Source organism: Rhamphochromis sp. 'chilingali' (genome assembly GCF_963969265.1).
Source record: "Rhamphochromis sp. 'chilingali' genome assembly, chromosome: 19".
In the NCBI taxonomy this organism is placed as follows: Eukaryota; Metazoa; Chordata; class Actinopteri; order Cichliformes; family Cichlidae; genus Rhamphochromis; species Rhamphochromis sp. 'chilingali'.
The window spans coordinates 634,520-652,272 of NC_137946.1; the positions used below are offsets into that span (position 1 = coordinate 634,520).

At 44.5% G+C, this 17,753-nt stretch overlaps 1 protein-coding gene across 1 annotated transcript in view; it reads right to left on the reverse strand.

Moving 5' to 3' along the window:
* Positions 1 to 17,753, reverse strand: part of dlg2 (discs, large homolog 2) — a 176,661-nt gene that overhangs the window by 44,799 nt on the left and 114,109 nt on the right. The window contains exons 13-15 of the mRNA XM_080867650.1: positions 15,362 to 15,506; positions 14,980 to 15,121; positions 4,488 to 4,643 (exon numbers count right to left, since the gene is read on the reverse strand). Of these exons, the coding sequence (XP_080723776.1) occupies positions 4,488 to 4,643; positions 14,980 to 15,121; positions 15,362 to 15,506 (443 nt within the window). The remainder of the gene's footprint in view (positions 1 to 4,487; positions 4,644 to 14,979; positions 15,122 to 15,361; positions 15,507 to 17,753) is intronic.

The window sequence follows — 17,753 nt, forward strand, 5'->3', positions numbered from 1 at the left end:
GGTCTGCATATCCGGCAATAAGTTTGACTTTTTTCCGGTAGGTGATGGACTCTGCCAGGGCTGCCCTTTGTCACCGATTCTGTTCATAATTTTTATGGACCGAATTTGTAGGCATAGTGGAGGAAGGCTTTCATTTGAGTGGCCTCAGAATCTCATCTCTGCTTTTCGCAGATGATGTGGTTCTGGTGACTTCATCAGGTGATAGTCTACAGTTCGCACTGGAACGGTTCACAGCCATTCAGCCAAGTGTGAAGCAGTGGGAATGAGAATCAGCACCTAAATCTGAGGCTATGGTCCTGAGCCGGAAAAGGGCGGAGTGCATCTCTGGGTCTTGTTCACGACTGACCAGAGAAGGGAGCGGGAGATCAACAGCCAGATTGGTGCTTCGTCTGCAGTGATGCGGACGCTGTACTGGTCCGTCATGGTAAAGAGAGAGCTGAGTGTAAAAAGCAAAGCTCTCAATTTACCAGTCGCTCTACGTCCCTACCCTGAGCTATGGTCATGAGCTGTGGGTAGTGACTGGAAGAAGGACATAACACATACAAGTGGCAGAAATGAGCTTCCTTCGAAGGGTGGCTGGCCTCTCTTTTAAGCCGGGCAAACACTGTGCGATTTTTTTCAGTCATGTTATTCAGCTCCTGCTCAAACTGTACGACTGAATCACAGGGGTTAGAAGTTCGTAGGTCATAATGCAGGGTCTCACACTATACGGCCCGATGCTCTTATGCCACCTGAGTGCTCACACTGTGCATCTATAATATGAAGTGGTAATATGAAGCTTATAACACAAAATCTGTCTCTCACTCTCCCTCCCTCTCTCTCTGTCTTTCACTCACACAGACACACACCACCACATCAACTTTGCTAAATCGCTAATGAAAAACATTGACCAGGCAGCTGTGATTGAGCAGCAATGTCCATCCAGCTCTTTTCACGGTTGTTGCGGTCGTGATAATTTTGTGAGGCCACATCGAAAAGGCTCGGATGAGCTTGCCATAGTTCTACAAGTTGTGCCTCCATCGCTTGTGTCCAGATCACACGCTGCACTGCCATGCTGCTCCATCTTTTTCACTTCCATTTCTGTGTTTGTCCATGTGCAGGGTGGGTTTTGTTGACACCCTCATGAGGGGCGACAGGATTTCAAACAGGTTTGATTTTCTTGCAACGATACGATTGCTGATTGGGAGCTGGTCGTGAGGTGTTAATCGCTTCTCGTTACCCCATGTATATTACACGATGATGCACAACTCACGATTAAGGCGAAACTCAGGCCGATACTTAAAACGACTGAATAATCATTTCTAAATGGGCCAAAAATTGCACAGTGTATGCCCACCTTAAGAGACAGTTCAGCCATCTGAAGTGGCTCAAAGTAGAGCCGCTGCTCCTCCACATCAAAAGGAGCCTGTTCAGGTGTTTTGGGCACCTGACAAGGATGCTTCATTTACAGATATAAATGGGCATTACCTGCATAGCAATAAAAATGTATGCCATGTCTTCAAATTATACTGCCAAAGGGAAGCATGTATAATAGTGGTGCAACGGATCATGGTTGATCCGTAATCTGAACCGATCCCACTCCACGGTTCCTAAGATTCGAAAAAGAAGAAAAAAAAATATGTGTATGGTGGCGTGGTGGGTCTGTCAAGCAATAGTTATGGTCAGCGCTAGCGAAGTGGAGTGGAGTGAGTGGAGGAGCAGAGGAGTTTGCAGTATTTAAGCAGCCCTTTGCTGCCCAATCCGACCGGGCTAAAGCTATTACAAAAGCTATTGGGGTGTTTAGCTGCAGACGGGAGGCCGTATTCCTTTGTGCAAAACAAGGGGTTTAAACTAGGATGAACGAGCCACGCTATGATATCTCGTTGCGTGTCCACTTTAGTGGCAAGATCATTCCAAGCATGTATGATCAGAAAAAGATTTAAGTTATGGCTGAAATGTCCCAGGCATATTCTGTTGCCCTAACTACTACAAATGGGTGGACCTCCGGGACAACGGAAAGCTACGTGACCGTGACAGCTCATATCACAGCAGAGTGCGATATAATGAGCGGTATGTATTATTGTAGGGTCTACCTTACAATATAAAGCACCTTGAGGCGACTGTTGTTGTGATTTGGTGCTTTATAAATAAAATTGAATTGAATTGAATTGAGTGGTAGATACAAAGCCCTATACTGCCCCATATTGAACCATATTTTTTTTAATACTTGCGTGGAATGAATCTTGAGTTGAATGTTTTAACAGGCAAAAAATACTTCAATAAGTAAATGTTCAATTTTTGTCTTTTTTCTTTTTTTGCTGATCTGAAAATTGATCGGATCCGTGACTTAAAACTGTGATCCGATTCAATTCAATTCAATTTTATTTATATAGCGCCAAATCACAACAAAAGTCACCTCAAGGCGCTTCATAGATACAGAGAAAAACCCAACAATCATATGACCCCCTATGAGCAAGCACTTTGGTGATAGTGGGAAGGAAAAACTTCCTTTTAACAGGAAGAAACCTCCGGCAGAACCAGGCTCAGGGAGGGGCGGGGCCATCTGCTGTGATTGGTTGGGGTGAGAGAAGGAAGACAGGATAAAGACATGCTGTGGAAGAGAGACAGAGGTTAATAACAGATATGATTCAATGCAGAGAGGTCTGTTAACACATAGTGAGTGAGAAAGGTGACTGGAAAGGAAAAACTCAATGCATCATGGGAATCCCCCGGCAGCCTACGTCTATTGCAGCATAACTAAGGGAGGATTCAGGGTCACCTGGTCCAGCTCTAACTATATGCTTTAGCAAAAGTTTGAAGCCTAATCTTGAAAGTAGAGATAGTGTCTGTCTCCCGAATCCAAACTGGAAGCTGGTTCCACAGAAGAGGGGCCTGAAAACTGAAGGCTCTGCCTCCCATCCTATCCTAACCGTTGCACCACTAATGTATAGTGTAAAGAACCACCAAGGTTCTATGAAATTCTATGAAAGTTCAACTGATCCAGTTGAAAATATCCATATTAGCTGAGCCCTGCATTTGCCACAGATCAATTACCCAGCTTAAAATGTAAAATGGATTTTGGATGTTATGGATGTTAAATCTGAAAAGCCTATGTGACCTCCTTCTAGAGGTACCACATTCACAAGATCTTCAGAAAATTTTATCTCTGACGTTGAGGTTGAGGCCACTGAGATTCAAACCTGTTAGAGATTTTTAATAGAAACACATATGGTATTTTAAAAGTCCAGGGTGACATCTTTCTCAAGTTATCGTGGTAACAACGGCTTTAGAAACATGACCTTGAGGTCAAAGTCCTTATGAGCCTGTGTGCAAGTTCCTCACCAACAATCGAATTTGAACACTACCAACAGCTATCTACTATCTTAGAAAACAAAATGCACAATGACATTCAGAAACCAAACACTCAAGCAAGAACAGAGCAGAAAATGGAAAAAACAACAGGACATAGGGTTGTTCACATGCTGGCTACACGGGACAGCAAACACACCCAGAGCCCAGGATACCAGCCGACACAACCGAGAGGGGGCAGGGGTGGCACCCATCCCCGTCACCCCTGCCATCTCCTGGCAGAGCAGAAGGTGCCCACCCCACCCCAGAGGGGTGAACACAGGACTCAGACACAAATTCCTTCAGGAGGACCCCGGACATGCACCGTGCTGGCCAACGCAGCACACGGGGGAGCGAAAGGAATGGGGAACGAGAAAAGGGGAAGTCCCCATGCATCCATGACCTACATCGATCCATTCCAGCTAAGGCAGAAGGGGGAGGCACAGTGCCTCAGGCAGCGATCTTTTAGTCTCAGTAAGGACTCAGTTTCAGGACCACCCTGCTCACCTGCCAACTCTGTCCAGCTCAACAGCCTTACCTGCAGTCTATTTCCATTTTGACTTAGAATCTGCCTCTAAGTAAATAAAATCGTAAATATATGTTTGTGTCCTGTTCTTGGTTCCCTTTGCCTGGCTGTGGCAGTCAATGAGTTAGTAATGGAAGGCCATGAGTAAGTAACTTGTGACTGTAAGTTAGAAGAGTGTTGCCAAAAATATTGGTTATTGCATTTCCAAACGTTTCTACACCATGGCCATCAGTTATTGATATTGTGGCTATGTATTAATAACTTGTGGCCACAAGAGCTATGTATTACAACAATACATGTTTTTTCCACTAATGTCAGCAGAGGACTCCTTACCCTCTGCTTACATTAGCTACCTTACTCAAACACATCTTTATTTTCCTCCATCTTCGGTCTAACTTTGATAATGAATAAGGTCATGACCCTGAAAAATCAATGTCCTAAAGAAAGAGAGAACAGCAGAAAGGAGGAAGGCTTGAGAAAAACAATATCACGACAAGGTTCCCAAGGGAGTAAACAACAAATGCATTAGAAGAAATAAGGTAATTATATAATAACATGGCATGCTATTCACATAGTTAGATGGGATACAAGTGGTACAGTGCAGAAAGGTAGTGAGGGTGGTGGTTGAAAGTACCTGGTGATATCCAAGTCAGGAAACAGACTTAAGATATAGTTAGGGAGTGGGGCAGAGTGGAAGATGCTTTTGTCACACTCCACTGAGGAATAGTGTCGGGGGGAGGGCACTTTGTCACTTAGTTTGTTCACAGTGCTGTAAACTGGCTCAGGAGGCCTATATTGAAGCGAGAGACAAGAGCAGAGAGATTAGTGTCCAGAGGCAGAGGTGGAATAGAGGTGGAGCAGATGGAGTACAATAGACTGGCATAAATACATACGTGAAAGATGGGAAGAAAACACATAACGCACCTTGAGATGTGGCTAAAAGGGGAAAAAATACTGTACACACTGAGAAGTCTTACTGGTCAACACACCCGATCTAGGGGTGTCATGCGTTGCACACTTACTAATTCATAGTAACACAAATTTTTACTTAATTACAAACTTAAATGGTCAACAGTTCACTTCCACAAATCCACTTGATTTCTTATTGAGTAATAGTGTCACTTTGATCCATGTCCTCCACAGAATTATATATTTACACATTTATACTTTGTTAGGTATGTCTGTTCAGTTGCCTATTGTGATCACATGGCAGCAAATCAGTACATATAAGCATGCAGCTGTGGTCAAGATGGTCATTTTAAATTGATTTTAATTACTTTGAATGTAGCATGGTTGATAGCGCCAGACAATTTGAATTAAGGAACCGGCTGGTCAAACCCCCACAAGGCTGCCCGCTGGGATTGAAATGATGGGACGAGGCGTGAGTTTCTCAAAATGGGCTCATTGAGTCAGCACGGAGAAGATCTTGGAGAACGCACGGCTGCCGTGAACACTCAGAACAAGACCTCTGAGTGAAAAACTGGATTACATCTGGAGAGGCCAGCTCGAATAACACCTTTGAGCTCAAATTGGATCACATCTTGGGGAAGTGCACTGCGGTCGTGAGTTCTCAGAACCTGCTCTTTGAGCAAAAAGAACGACAACATCACGGAACGTAAGTTTGGATAACATCATGGAGAAGCTCGCGGCTCTCCAACGGGAGATTGAGAGACCAGTGTTGGACTGTTAGAACTGCTTTGAAATTCATATAAGTTGTTCGCACTAAAGTAAAAACTATCATCACTTCATGCGGAGACCCTCTCGGAGCTGAACAAAACACCCTGATAACGACTGCGTTTAGTCTGTTCCTTCTATTCCATGCAAGGCCACCTGGGTTGGCTGGAAGACTGTTTACTTAGCCTGGCAGGGCGAAGGACACTGTCTCAGCTGAACTCTGGACACGCACACACACACACACACACACACACACACACACACACACACACACACACACACACACACACACACGCACACACACACACACACACACACACACACTGATATGCACACACTCATCCCCCCTCCCTTTCCAAACGCCTTCGATGCTTGTCCCCTCCCGGGGAAGATGGCGGTCGACTGGACCAGCTCAGACATGCTGCAGGACCGGATGCGCTGTCTACACCGGCTCTCTCTTACCCTTTACACGCCCCTGTTGCTTGTCTTGTGTTTCATGGTGTATTGATAGTCATGTGCTTTTTGTGCTGAGGTGTTTTTTCTGTTATCAAACTGTTCTCCCACTAGGAGCTCAGTCTGAGTGGAGTTTTTTTTCTCCTCCTCTTACCTCATGTTATGTATTTTCGTTGTTTTTTTCCTATCAGCCGACCTTTCTGACGTGTCTCCCCAATGTGATGTTTGTGTAAAGTTGGTCTTTTTAATTTAACAAGTAATCAGAAATAATGTGTTACTGCCCATCTCTGCTAGTATATCTATATATGATTTCTGCTAATGGTTAATCGTATATAACTTGAATCAAATATAATTAAGTATAAATCAAATTAATATAGTGAAGGAGAACATGTAACACATTTAATGGAATAACTGTAATGCTTGAATTTTGACCAGATTTTTGTGTTTGTTGAGATTCAAAGAGGAAGTGCAGTAGAGTCTAAGGAGCTTGGAAAGAAAAGCGTCTGGACTTCTTTAAGTTTCCTGAAGACGTTTCTTCTCTCATGTGAGAAGCTTCTTCAGTTCCAAGGTCAAATGGTGGAGAGTCCCAGATTTAAGTCCAAGGGGACACACGAGCAAAATGGAGTCTATTAGGTAGAAATGATACAAACCACTGCAGTAAAGTACCTGTAATACCTACAGCGTGCTCTAATCACTCTAATAGGATATGATGGTCGACAGTATCGAACGCTGCACTGTCCACAAATTATATCAGGTTCCATTGAAACCAGCAACCATTCAGTCCTAAGGACAGTACATGTTACCCCAAGATAACGAATGATATTCTGATGTCAGCTCTGTTTCAGCTCTTCACTAGAATTTCATTAAAGGACGAAACACATCAACGGCATTGTTGAGAAAGGCAGGATTGAAAGAGACTGAATTCTGAACTCATCGCATGTGACTCATTACTCCTCTGTTTATGTAAGCCTGTGTTTGCCTTTGCCCTCTGTCGTGTTGTACCTCCTCATGTGTGCAAGTCTCTCTGCATTTCTAGTTTCCTGTTGTTTGAGTTTTCAGGTCCCAGTGTTTTGTTTCTAGTTTCCATTTTTTCCAGTTTAGTTTGTTTTTTGTGAGTTTATATTTTGCACTATTTTCCCAGAAATAAAGCTGCTACCTTTAGTTTTACCTTCCATCTATGAGTCAAGCATTTGGGTCCAATCCTGCCACACAGCTCCACATGGCAATTATACAGGATTCTCCATGAGATAAATGGTATGTTGCAATTGTTAAACACAGAATTGATTTTGCTGATAATCATGATAATTGCTTAGTACTGATCAGAATATTATCAGGTATAACTTTAATCAATGTACTAAATGGCCTGTTTGTGATTACTTGTCAACAACGGTGATTGGTTCTCATTGGCTCTGCTTTGAGATTCACCACCATCTCTAAGCAGCATACCCAACACATTACATTCATGCAAATGAATTGCATTCATGCGGTCAAATGTTGGAGCTATTTCCCCTATTTGTTGTGATCAGTGTTGGAAAAGAAAGTAATGTATTACACAAAACAAGCTTCTTCAAAGCAATACAGTACATTACTTAATTATTCCCAGGAGAAAGTAATTTGTTATACTACTAATTATGTTATTTTTGTGTTTCAACCCATTGCGTCATAGTTACAATTTAAAAATATAAACTTTTATGCTACAGTCCCACACACCAACACAAATAGTATGAATACAACAGCACAAAGCAAAGATGAAAACCAGCAAAAAGAGACTTTAACCTCCTAGGACCTGGCGTCCACATTTGTGGACATCACATTCTGGGATGTCTAGACCAAAATACCTCATTTTGCTCTACAACGGCCTGATATCCACTTTTTTTTTTTTTTTTGCCTGTCCCATTTGGTTCTTTAGCCGTCAGAATTGTTGTCTGAAGACCAACAAGGATACCCAATGGATTTATTTTGCCAAATGGATCATCGTGGCATTGCCGTATTGGTCCATTTGATCGACCTTTGTTTTTATTATTTATTATATTTTATTTCCAGTTGTTACAGACGGGACAGACATGAGTGAGGGATAGGAAAGGGAGAAAGAAAGAGGAAGGAAAAGAAAAACAGAAGGGGAGAGGGACAGCGAGAAAGGGGGGGAGAAAAAAAAATCTCCTGGATCACCTGTTGAGAGAAGAAGAATAGAAAACAAGCAAAAAAACCCAAAGCAACATACTAAACACAACACCATCGCATTAATCTAGCTAAGTGTAAACAGCAGTAAATACTAAATATTCAATGTTGTTGTGCAGCACGCAGGACAGACAGCGCACAATGTGCTTTGAAGTTGCAGCCAAGAAAGGTGTAATTTAAGTCTACGAGCAGTGAACACCCGTGTGCACACCTGTGTGGATCAGCGCGCTTGTATTCAAATGGTTTCCACATGTAATGGTCTGCTAGAGGATGTAGAGAGCCATAGCCCCGTCCCCCAGGGCATGAAGCAGGCATGGAGGAGATCCAGGCCCCAGACATCCAGAGGCCCCAGAGTGCGAGAGCCCAAGGAGGACCACCGTAGGGGCATCCGTGCCACCCTCTTATGAAGAGCTGAGGAGAGCCCCAGATGAGGGGTCACCCAGTAGCCACCGAGCAGAAGCCAGAGGGGGCTGCACCGGCGTGCCCGCCGGCTCTGCCGGCAGCCAGCTGTGCCAGAGTGAACCGAGCCGCAGGCCCAGAGGCCGGAGGCCTGAGGGCCCCCCGCAACCCGGAGGAGGCCTAACTGAGCAACAGGCGCCAGGCCCCGCCAGGTAGCCACCGGGAGTGAGCTGGTACATACCTGAGCGCCCAGCCCCGGACACCAAGAACCACCAATGCACCGAAAAGATTTTTAGAATATCAACAAATTAAATCCATAGTAAAAAAGAAATTTAACCTCAGTCAAGTTGAATTACAAACACCACCAAGTGCGGTACATTTCCTTACTCTTAAATCCCCCAAATTATTATCTAAAATATACAGAACACTTTCTAAATTAGATGAATCAATAGCCCTTCCTATTGCAAAGTGGGAAGCAGATTTATCAGTCAGCTTAGACCAAAACTTCTGGTCTCAGATTTGCTTAAAAACCTTTAAATTGATTAAAAATCCCAGTCTGCAATTAATACAATACAAAATACTACATAGAGTGCACTATACAGGTCATCGGATGTTCAAGATGGGCTTTACATCTTCCAACAACTGCTCACACTGTCAAGGCAATACACCAGACAATTACATTCATGCTCTTTGGTTCTGTCCACCAGTGCAGAAGTTTTGGCGTGAGATATGTGAAGACTTATCAAAGTGTCTGAAATGTAAAATGACAGTGTGAGCAGTTGTTGGAAATTCCTCCCCTTTAGTGTGCTTGCTGGGAAAACTGGATGAGGTCACTACAGAAACGAATACAGTCCACGTGGTTTTTACTGCCCTATGCATCGCCAAGAAAACGGTCCTCATGAACTGGAAAAATAAAAATAATCTTAATTCTAGCCAATATAGAAACCTGGGTGGGCGGGTGGGTACACGGGGGCTCAGCCCTGGCGCAGGGGGCCTCTTGTGCATCGGCCTAACTGGGGGGCTCTTCAACTGGCGGGGAGGTTGTTCCATCCTTGCAGGAGTCCACTCTGCAGGTGGGGGAGAGACATAGGAGAGGTGGAGAATAAACTTAACCTGGGTGTCTGTTGTCTTGTGTAGTCTGGGAAACGATTGAATGTTGGGGTGGGTACAGCTTCCTCTGCGGTGGGGTAGGGTGGGCTGCCCCGGGTCCTGTGGGGCTTGGCAGTGCTACCGTAGGCCCCGGTCTGGATGGACCTGGGCTCCCTTGCCTTGGTGGGTACCAGAGGACGGGGGTGCCTACTGGGGTCAGCGGGGGAGCCGGCCCTAGGGAGGGGCATCCTCCCCTCCCTCCTTTTCCTCCCCATCCCCGGCTACCTCCCTCTTCCCGCTCCACCACACTCACCCACACAGGTAGGGCCTTGGGGTGCGGGTGTGTCACAAGGTTGCAGGGGAGACATCCCCCCCCACCCCCCCCTGTCCCCTTCTGGCCACCTGTGCGTCAATTTTATCTCACAACTTAGACATCCACATTACTCACACTCTCATAACACACACATATATATAGGGCCTTGAGGGTGGGCACGTTAACGGCGTCCGGTGGACGGTCTGTGTACTCAAACCTACCTCTGGCGCCGGTGCCCACCTCTCAATTTTAAACCCATGTAGACATTGAGGGTTCTCGGGAGGGGCCGTGCTAACACCTGCTGCTCTCTGGCAGCAGCACCATGCTCTCCCTTGTTTTAAATGCACTTTAAACAACACGCAGCAACACTACACATGAGCGGGAGGAGGGAGGTATGGGGTCTTCACACCCCCCCGTTCTCTGCTAGCCATCGGGGCGGGGGGGCTGGGAGGAGATGTTGGCTGTCCGATTGGCCTCCCTGCTGCTGCGGAGCCTGGGACGGTCTGCTTGCCTCCACCCCGGGGGGAAGGGTAACATCTCTTGGGTCTGGGTTCTGTTTCCCCCTCTGGGGGCGAGGGTACCTGGACCCGGGGTATAGAGTATGTTTGGGGAGTGGGATTGTGTGTACATGACCATTTATGTCAATCCTTACGTTGGGTGAGTGCTGAGTGTTTGTATATGTGTGCATGAGGGTGGGAATGCATGTTTGTGTCTGTGTGTGCCTGTTTGTCTGTGTCTATATGTCAGGTCGGGTCTTAGACTTCACCTCTCTGGGAACTCCCAGGCCCTCCAAGGCCTGTCTCCCCTCACCACACTCCCTGCCAGTGACTGATGCCCTCAGGGGCCTGATATCCACTTACGAGGACATTATACTGCCACTGTTCTATCAAAATTTAAAACGAATGTCCTCATATGTGGCTCTCATTTTTCTCAGAAACAAAAATCAGGTAAAAAAATAAAATAAAATCTGGTAATTCTTTGTTTTTACATTCATCAGGTCCCAATCAGCCCAAATAGCAAAGAAAAATTAAAAATGCCATGAAAGAGTTCAGGTCTTCGGAGGTTAAAGTGCCACGGTGATTCTACCTGAGAAAGCATTAGCAGCATGATGCAGTTGTTTCTGTTCTGGACACAGTTTGCCCTGCATTGTGCTCATGTCCTTTTTAAAAAATAAAAGTAATGGGTGTATCCATGCTGCAGACCGCGCCACTATATTCTACCTCTTGCACAAGAATTGAAATAAGCTGGTTGTAGCGTGAGTGCAAGTGGAATCGATAGAAAATCAAAGTAACAATTCCAGAGGAATTAAACTACTGGGAACTACTTGACTTCCATCCCTATATCCAAGGGATGCTGGGGAAATCAGGTCACAATGAACCATATTCAGCACCTCCATTGCTGAGGCTTCTAGAAGGAGCTGTGGCTGCAAGGTGGTTAGTGCATGAATTTCTCCGAACCAGATGGGTGACACTGATTCTGATTCTGTGACTCTTTCTTTTGCCAATAAGCTAAAGAAAGAGTCATGTTCAGTCTTGTCTAGCCTGTGGAACTACAGATGTAGCTGAAGGGTACCACCACACCAAACAGAATGTATTCTGATTGGTAGCTGAAGAAAAAACTTGTGTGTTGGAAGAGTTCGATGAAGTCATGGAGAAAGACTTTCGGTCTTCCTTGAAGTGATTCTATCAAACTGTCAGATGGGATTCAGAATTTGTAAGCGGTGCTCTATTCACAAGGTGTATACTGGGAGTGGGGCACTGCTGACCTCAAATGAAGCCGTAATCGGACGATGGAAAGATATTTCCAGGAACTCCTCAATACCAGTGAAACTGAAGCAGAGTCTTGGCATGAGGGGGACGAATCGCCCATCAGGTCATGGTGAAGAGAGAGCTGAGCATAAATGTGAAGCTGACAATTTACAGTCAAACTACGTCCCTACTGTCACAGATGGTCAGAAGCGCTGGGTAGTGACAGAAAGAATAAGATCACAGACACAAGCGGTGGAAATGGGCTTTCTTCAATAGGTGGGTGATCTGTCTCTTAGAGATACGGTGAGGAGTTTAGCCATCTAAATGGAAACCTTAAGGGATCTCAATACCGCATAATCACATTTCAACTAGAGGTGGGAAATGAATTTTAATTGCGATTATTTAATTTGAAAAAAGTAATGTGTAAAAAAAAAAAGCATTTAATTGCACTTTGCATTTCATGCAAAGGGGAACTTTTGTCAGTGCACGATTTCCTGCTATACCGATTACACTGATGCACATATCAGAGCTATAAAGAATCAGAAGAAAGTGGTTTGCTAGGACTGATCGGAGGCAAATTTCACTTCAAAAGACTACTGGAAGACTAATGGATTGCTCTGGACTGTAGACCACTATAAGTGGTAGAAGATAGGGGATTAGAAAATGTGCTACAGTTAGCGTAAGGTGAACCAACTTTCCAACTGCCGTGCTAAAAGACTATTTCAAGTCAAATCCAACACCTTTATGACACTGAAAAGCAAAATTTGATGCATTACAAACAGCCCTGCTGTTTGTAATGCATGCCTTTTTTTTTTTTTTGGTCTTTGGCTCTCGGAGGAGGTGGACGCATCTTTCATCCTCTCCTTCTCCTTATCTTCCCTGCTGCTGCTTCTATGTCCTTGTCTGGTCTTGTCTGACTCTAACCCTGAGAGACCTTCTCATTCTCGCTCTGGTTCTCTAAAACCTAAAGAAGAACTATGGATTTGATCAACTGGTCCCTTAATGCAATTGACACCCTCTTCTCAACGAGAAGCCTAAGATCAGGAGCCTGAGTGCCCTGGAGGGACGTTCCCTGCTGGATACACGATGGACGGGTGGCAGAAGTGGCGCGTCGTGTGCCTAGCGGGACTGTCTATTGAGGACATTGAAGACATCTACCTATTCGGCTAATGGGGCTCTTGCTGATTGGAGCTGGCTTGGCCCTGCATGGTGTATCGGAAATGGAAGAAAATGGTGACTGCCACCTTGATCGAAATGTGGGAAGAGCTGTGAGTACTCAGACTGTTCCTACTGAATATAATATGGGAAAGATCTTGGAGGAGCCCCGGAGACCATTGACAGACGATAAGAACAACTGTAAAATTGATGCAGTCTGTTCGCTCTAAAACAACATATCCATCAGCTACCTCCCCACCCTGACGGCGCCAGCTGGATGCTCTTGAAGGCTGACGCGACGAGAACAACAACAATTCGGGGTGAAAGGACACTTTCTCAGGCTGAACTCAGGACACACATACTGACACGCCCTCACCATCATCCCCGCCTTCCCCGAATCCAACGCCTCCTCACATGCTTACCTCCCATCTGATGTGGACAGCGGTCCAGCTGGAGGCGCAATCACAAGATTGCAGAGTCCCAGATGCAGCTGTGCACATTGGCATACTCCCCCATGTTGCTTGTCTTGTGTTTTTATGATGTTATGATGTGATGATACTTGTGCTTCTTATGTGATGGAGTTTTTGTCTTCTCCTCATGCTGACTGCCTTTAAGGATCAGTATGAGCAGAAATTCTTTTTTTCTCCTGATCTGACCTTTTGTTTTACACATTTAGTTGTTTTTCATTTTGCTACCTAGCCTGACCTGTCTCCCCATTGTGAATTTGTGTTTTATATGTACGGTCGGAAAGGTTTGTTATATCAGTTGCAGGCAACTGCAACCGACAAATAAATGCATTTATCCAATCCAATCCTAAGTGTCTTTGAGCAAGTTAATTAACCCCAAGTCTGATGTATCAATGTCAATGTTAGCAAAGACTCTAACAGTCAGGTTTAGAGTGCAGTCAGATGGATGAATGTTGTATTAAGTTCTTTGAGTGCTCGAGCAGAGTTGGAAACAGCACATTTTCCATTTAAAGACCTGTATAAGGCTAAATATATGAACACCATATGCATTTTCTCCTAGCATTTATAAAGCACCAGCTTTATAAAGAAACGTCTCCAACAAACATAATTTATCTTTATGGATGATTTACAAGCCTAAAAGCTCAAGTGATCATGAGAATATCATACGACAAAGCATCAGTCTCTGTGAGAAAAGCAGAGCACTTAGTAGATGCATTGTTTTATAGTTCTTTGCTAAGCACATCACATTTGAGCCTTTAGAAATCTGTTTTACTGCTCGGACTCTTTACTATGTCAGCACCATAGTAACGCGGTTTGATTATACCGCAAACAATAAACACATTAAAGGAACACTTCTTAATCAGAATGTAGCATCAAGTTAGTTAAACTACTGGGATATTGGTCTGGGTGGTTAAGTAGCAGAGTTAATCAGTTTCTGTTGCTTTGGTGTTCATGACATTAACAACAGGTGCAAAAACTCAACACAGGAGTGGTTTGACAGACAGAGACACTGACACTGACTGTGTCCTCAGCTCTGTCAGGAGACAGTTACAGAGCCATCAGCAGGAAGCGTATCTGCCACATCCCAACAAAATGACTTCCAGCAGGCCACAGGTGTGAATGCCGTGGACTAACAGAACCAGACTTCATTAGGGAGGCACCAAGGTTCACCATGAACACATGTTCAGATGTGAAAGAGTCTGAACTAATGAGTAACATTTTGAGCTGGTCCAGTAAAACTTTGGCAAAGTAGCACTCTGCATCATTTTTATCACTCCGAATTTTGGTGCGTCTTTGAACTCAGCCCTCTGTAGGCTAATCATTTTAATTTCATCAAACAATGTGACATCCTTTCATTCCTAACACCATGTCTGCACAGTTATAGTCCATGACTTTTTTTCCCCATTGAAATCGGATATGTTTCCAAAATGTTCCTTTAATTTTTAGACAGTGTACTCCCCCAGAGAACAGTTTAAAACAAAGTTTTAATGGCTTTTCAAAATTGCACACAAAGACAGATCGGGACAAGAGACAGCAGGAGCGAGGTGGAAAGAGTTTGTACCTGTAACTTTAGTAAGCTGAAGCCAATCATTAAAGAATCTCATATTGTAATGAGGAGGTAATTAAAGACAAAAGAAAAAACCACCCAACCTGTTTACATCCTCTTCCCTCGGAAAGTGCGTAGAGAGGGGTGAATAACTCTCAGGGGAAGCCACGGGCAGGTCGGACTTGTAATGCAGAGAGCCGGTGTTGACGGGGGAAGAGACGTGATTTTTCATGGCAGGAGAAAAAGCTGCAGCACAACACAGCAAACAACAGAGTAACAGATGACTAAACAGAGAAGATGAGAAACTGACATCTGGAAGACAGATGTACTGTGTACTGTGTACATCACGAATCTTATGAACTAAACAGCAACATATTCGACTGAGTAAAGCTCGCTGCAGTCTGGTTCTCCATATTCTATTGATATATAACTACGGACTAATCTAGTTCATAGCAACTGCATAACAATCTATTCCATAAGACTTACACTGCATGTTATCAGGAGGCCCATAGGGATCTGATAGATACACACTGGTGGGTTTCCCCACCTTTAAAGTGACCACATCAGACGTGTTCTTCAAAATGCCCACAGCCTCTTCATGAGAAACGTCCTCCAGACTGTAGTGGTTCACCTGTGCAGACAGATATATGGGTTCAGAGGCGACCTTTTCTTCTTATTGCTCGTTTCTAAAGAGTCCAACAAGCTCCCTGCGTCCGTGAGAGTGGATTATGACAGATGGTCTTCGGATGAGAACACACCCGCAGAGAGGTAATTTAATTAGGGGGTGATTAAGCAAGACAGATGCCCTCCTAGAGAGACGGCTTGTTGTTAAGCAGGTTGCTTTCACAGAGAGTGGCAGACACGTCTCACTACAGTATGACGGCTGCCTGGTTAATGAAATGATGAAATAATGACTCCCATTATGACTCCCACTGCATACTGAGTAAGGCTGACTTCTAACTAAAATTAACTTGGTTGTATATTTTCACTAACCAGTCAAGCTTCAGCTTAAATCGACATGTTTCCATTTTGGATGTTGAACTCTGTATTTTAAGCCAGGAAATGTTTGTGCAAAGTTTTGTCCTTTTTAGTATATGAAATTATTTAAAGATTTAATCTGTAATGGCTGCTATTATCTTGACAAGTATTTATTATCTGGCGTGCTGCGGGGAAACGCCTGTTCTAACGACCGGTGACTATTTTAAACCTAAAGCAACAAAAACATATTGCAGTATCAGTGTGTAATAATAAAGTAAATACACTGGTTCTTATGTAGCACTTTTCTACTCTATGTGAGTATTTGAAGCTCTTCACACAAGCTGCCATTCACAATCACACAAGCATATCTAGCATTCACAGAAATTCATACAAATGCAATGGAAAGCAACTTGAGGGCAGTATCTTCTCCACGGCACACAGACTGGAGCAGGCAGGGATCGAACCACCAACCTTCCAATTAGCAGATGAGCCTTAGTGTTGGTTATTCAAACTGTGTTTATTTGGCACAGTTCTCCAAAAGCTGATGCTGCTCATCTGGACAGCTGGTGACTGTGCAGGGGCGGGTCTAGCAAAGTGTTGCCAGGGGGCCAGGTAGGGCATTAACAGGGAGAGGGGGGCACAAAGAAATACTTTCTTATTCTCATTTAAAATGTCTCGCTTTTAAAAAATAATTATCTGAATCTTACAACAAACGATTGATAGATTGATGCATATATACCATCAGAACAGTGTACATCACTGTCACAACAGCGTTTGTTTTCATTCAAAGGCTTTATGGTTTTTCCTATAATGGCGGCCGGTCTCTAGTCAAAATGCTCGGGCTGATCTTTTGTCCCAGTCCAGCCCTGTAAGCAGCTCATCTGCAGTCTGGTGTTACCTACATCTTCCTATTCGGAAGGCAGAATTTCCGAGTTCTGAGTACAATCGAAAGCACCACGACTGCAGTTTTTGTGTTGGATGTAAAAAGCGCACGTGACGCTGTGACGTAGGCTAGAATCATGGCGGCGGTCAACGACGGTCCAGGCGTGGGATTTCTCTCGTGGAAATATGCACATTATCTTTTCCTTTCTATTGGTAGGTGGCACAGTGCACTGTGGCAAGTAAGCAAGCTAGAAGACTGGCAAAGTTATGGAAGCAACACATTAACAAGAGAATTCTGAGTAAAACAGGACCGCTCACATCGACCAAGTGTGTCTACTTTTGGAGCTGTGTCTTAATTCCACCTACTTCACATACAAGGGTCAGTTCCACAGGCAGAAACATGGGTGTGCCATGGGCTCCCCAGTTTCACCCATTGTGGCCAATTTGTACATGGAAGAAGTGGAAAAGAGGGCTTTGCTATCCTCCCCTGGAACACCACCAAGTCATTAGTTCAGATATGTGGATGACACCTGGGTGAAAATCAAATCTCAGGACGTTCCACATTTCACGGATCACATTAACTCGGTGGACCGACACATCAGATTCACCAGGGAGGATATGAACAGTGGCAGGTTAGCCTTCTTAGACTGTGAGATTTCCATCAGTAATGGAGGACATCTAAAAGCTGACGTGTACCGTAAACCTACACATACGGATCAGTATCTAAGGTTTGACTCTCATCATCCACTGGAGCACAAACTGGGCGTCATCAGGACGCTACAACACAGAGCGAACACCATCCCCACTGACACAGCAGCCAGGGAGGCAGAAGAACATCAAGAAGGCCCTGAGTAAATGTGGTTATCCCAGCTGGACTTTTGTCAAAGCTGGGAAGGCTCCTAAAGAAAGCTCCAGCAGATCCAGGAGAGAAGGACAACCGCTGCCCACCTGCAGTGATCCCGTACGTGTCAGGAGTATCGGAGCAGCTGAGACGCATTTTTTCTAAACACCGGGTCTC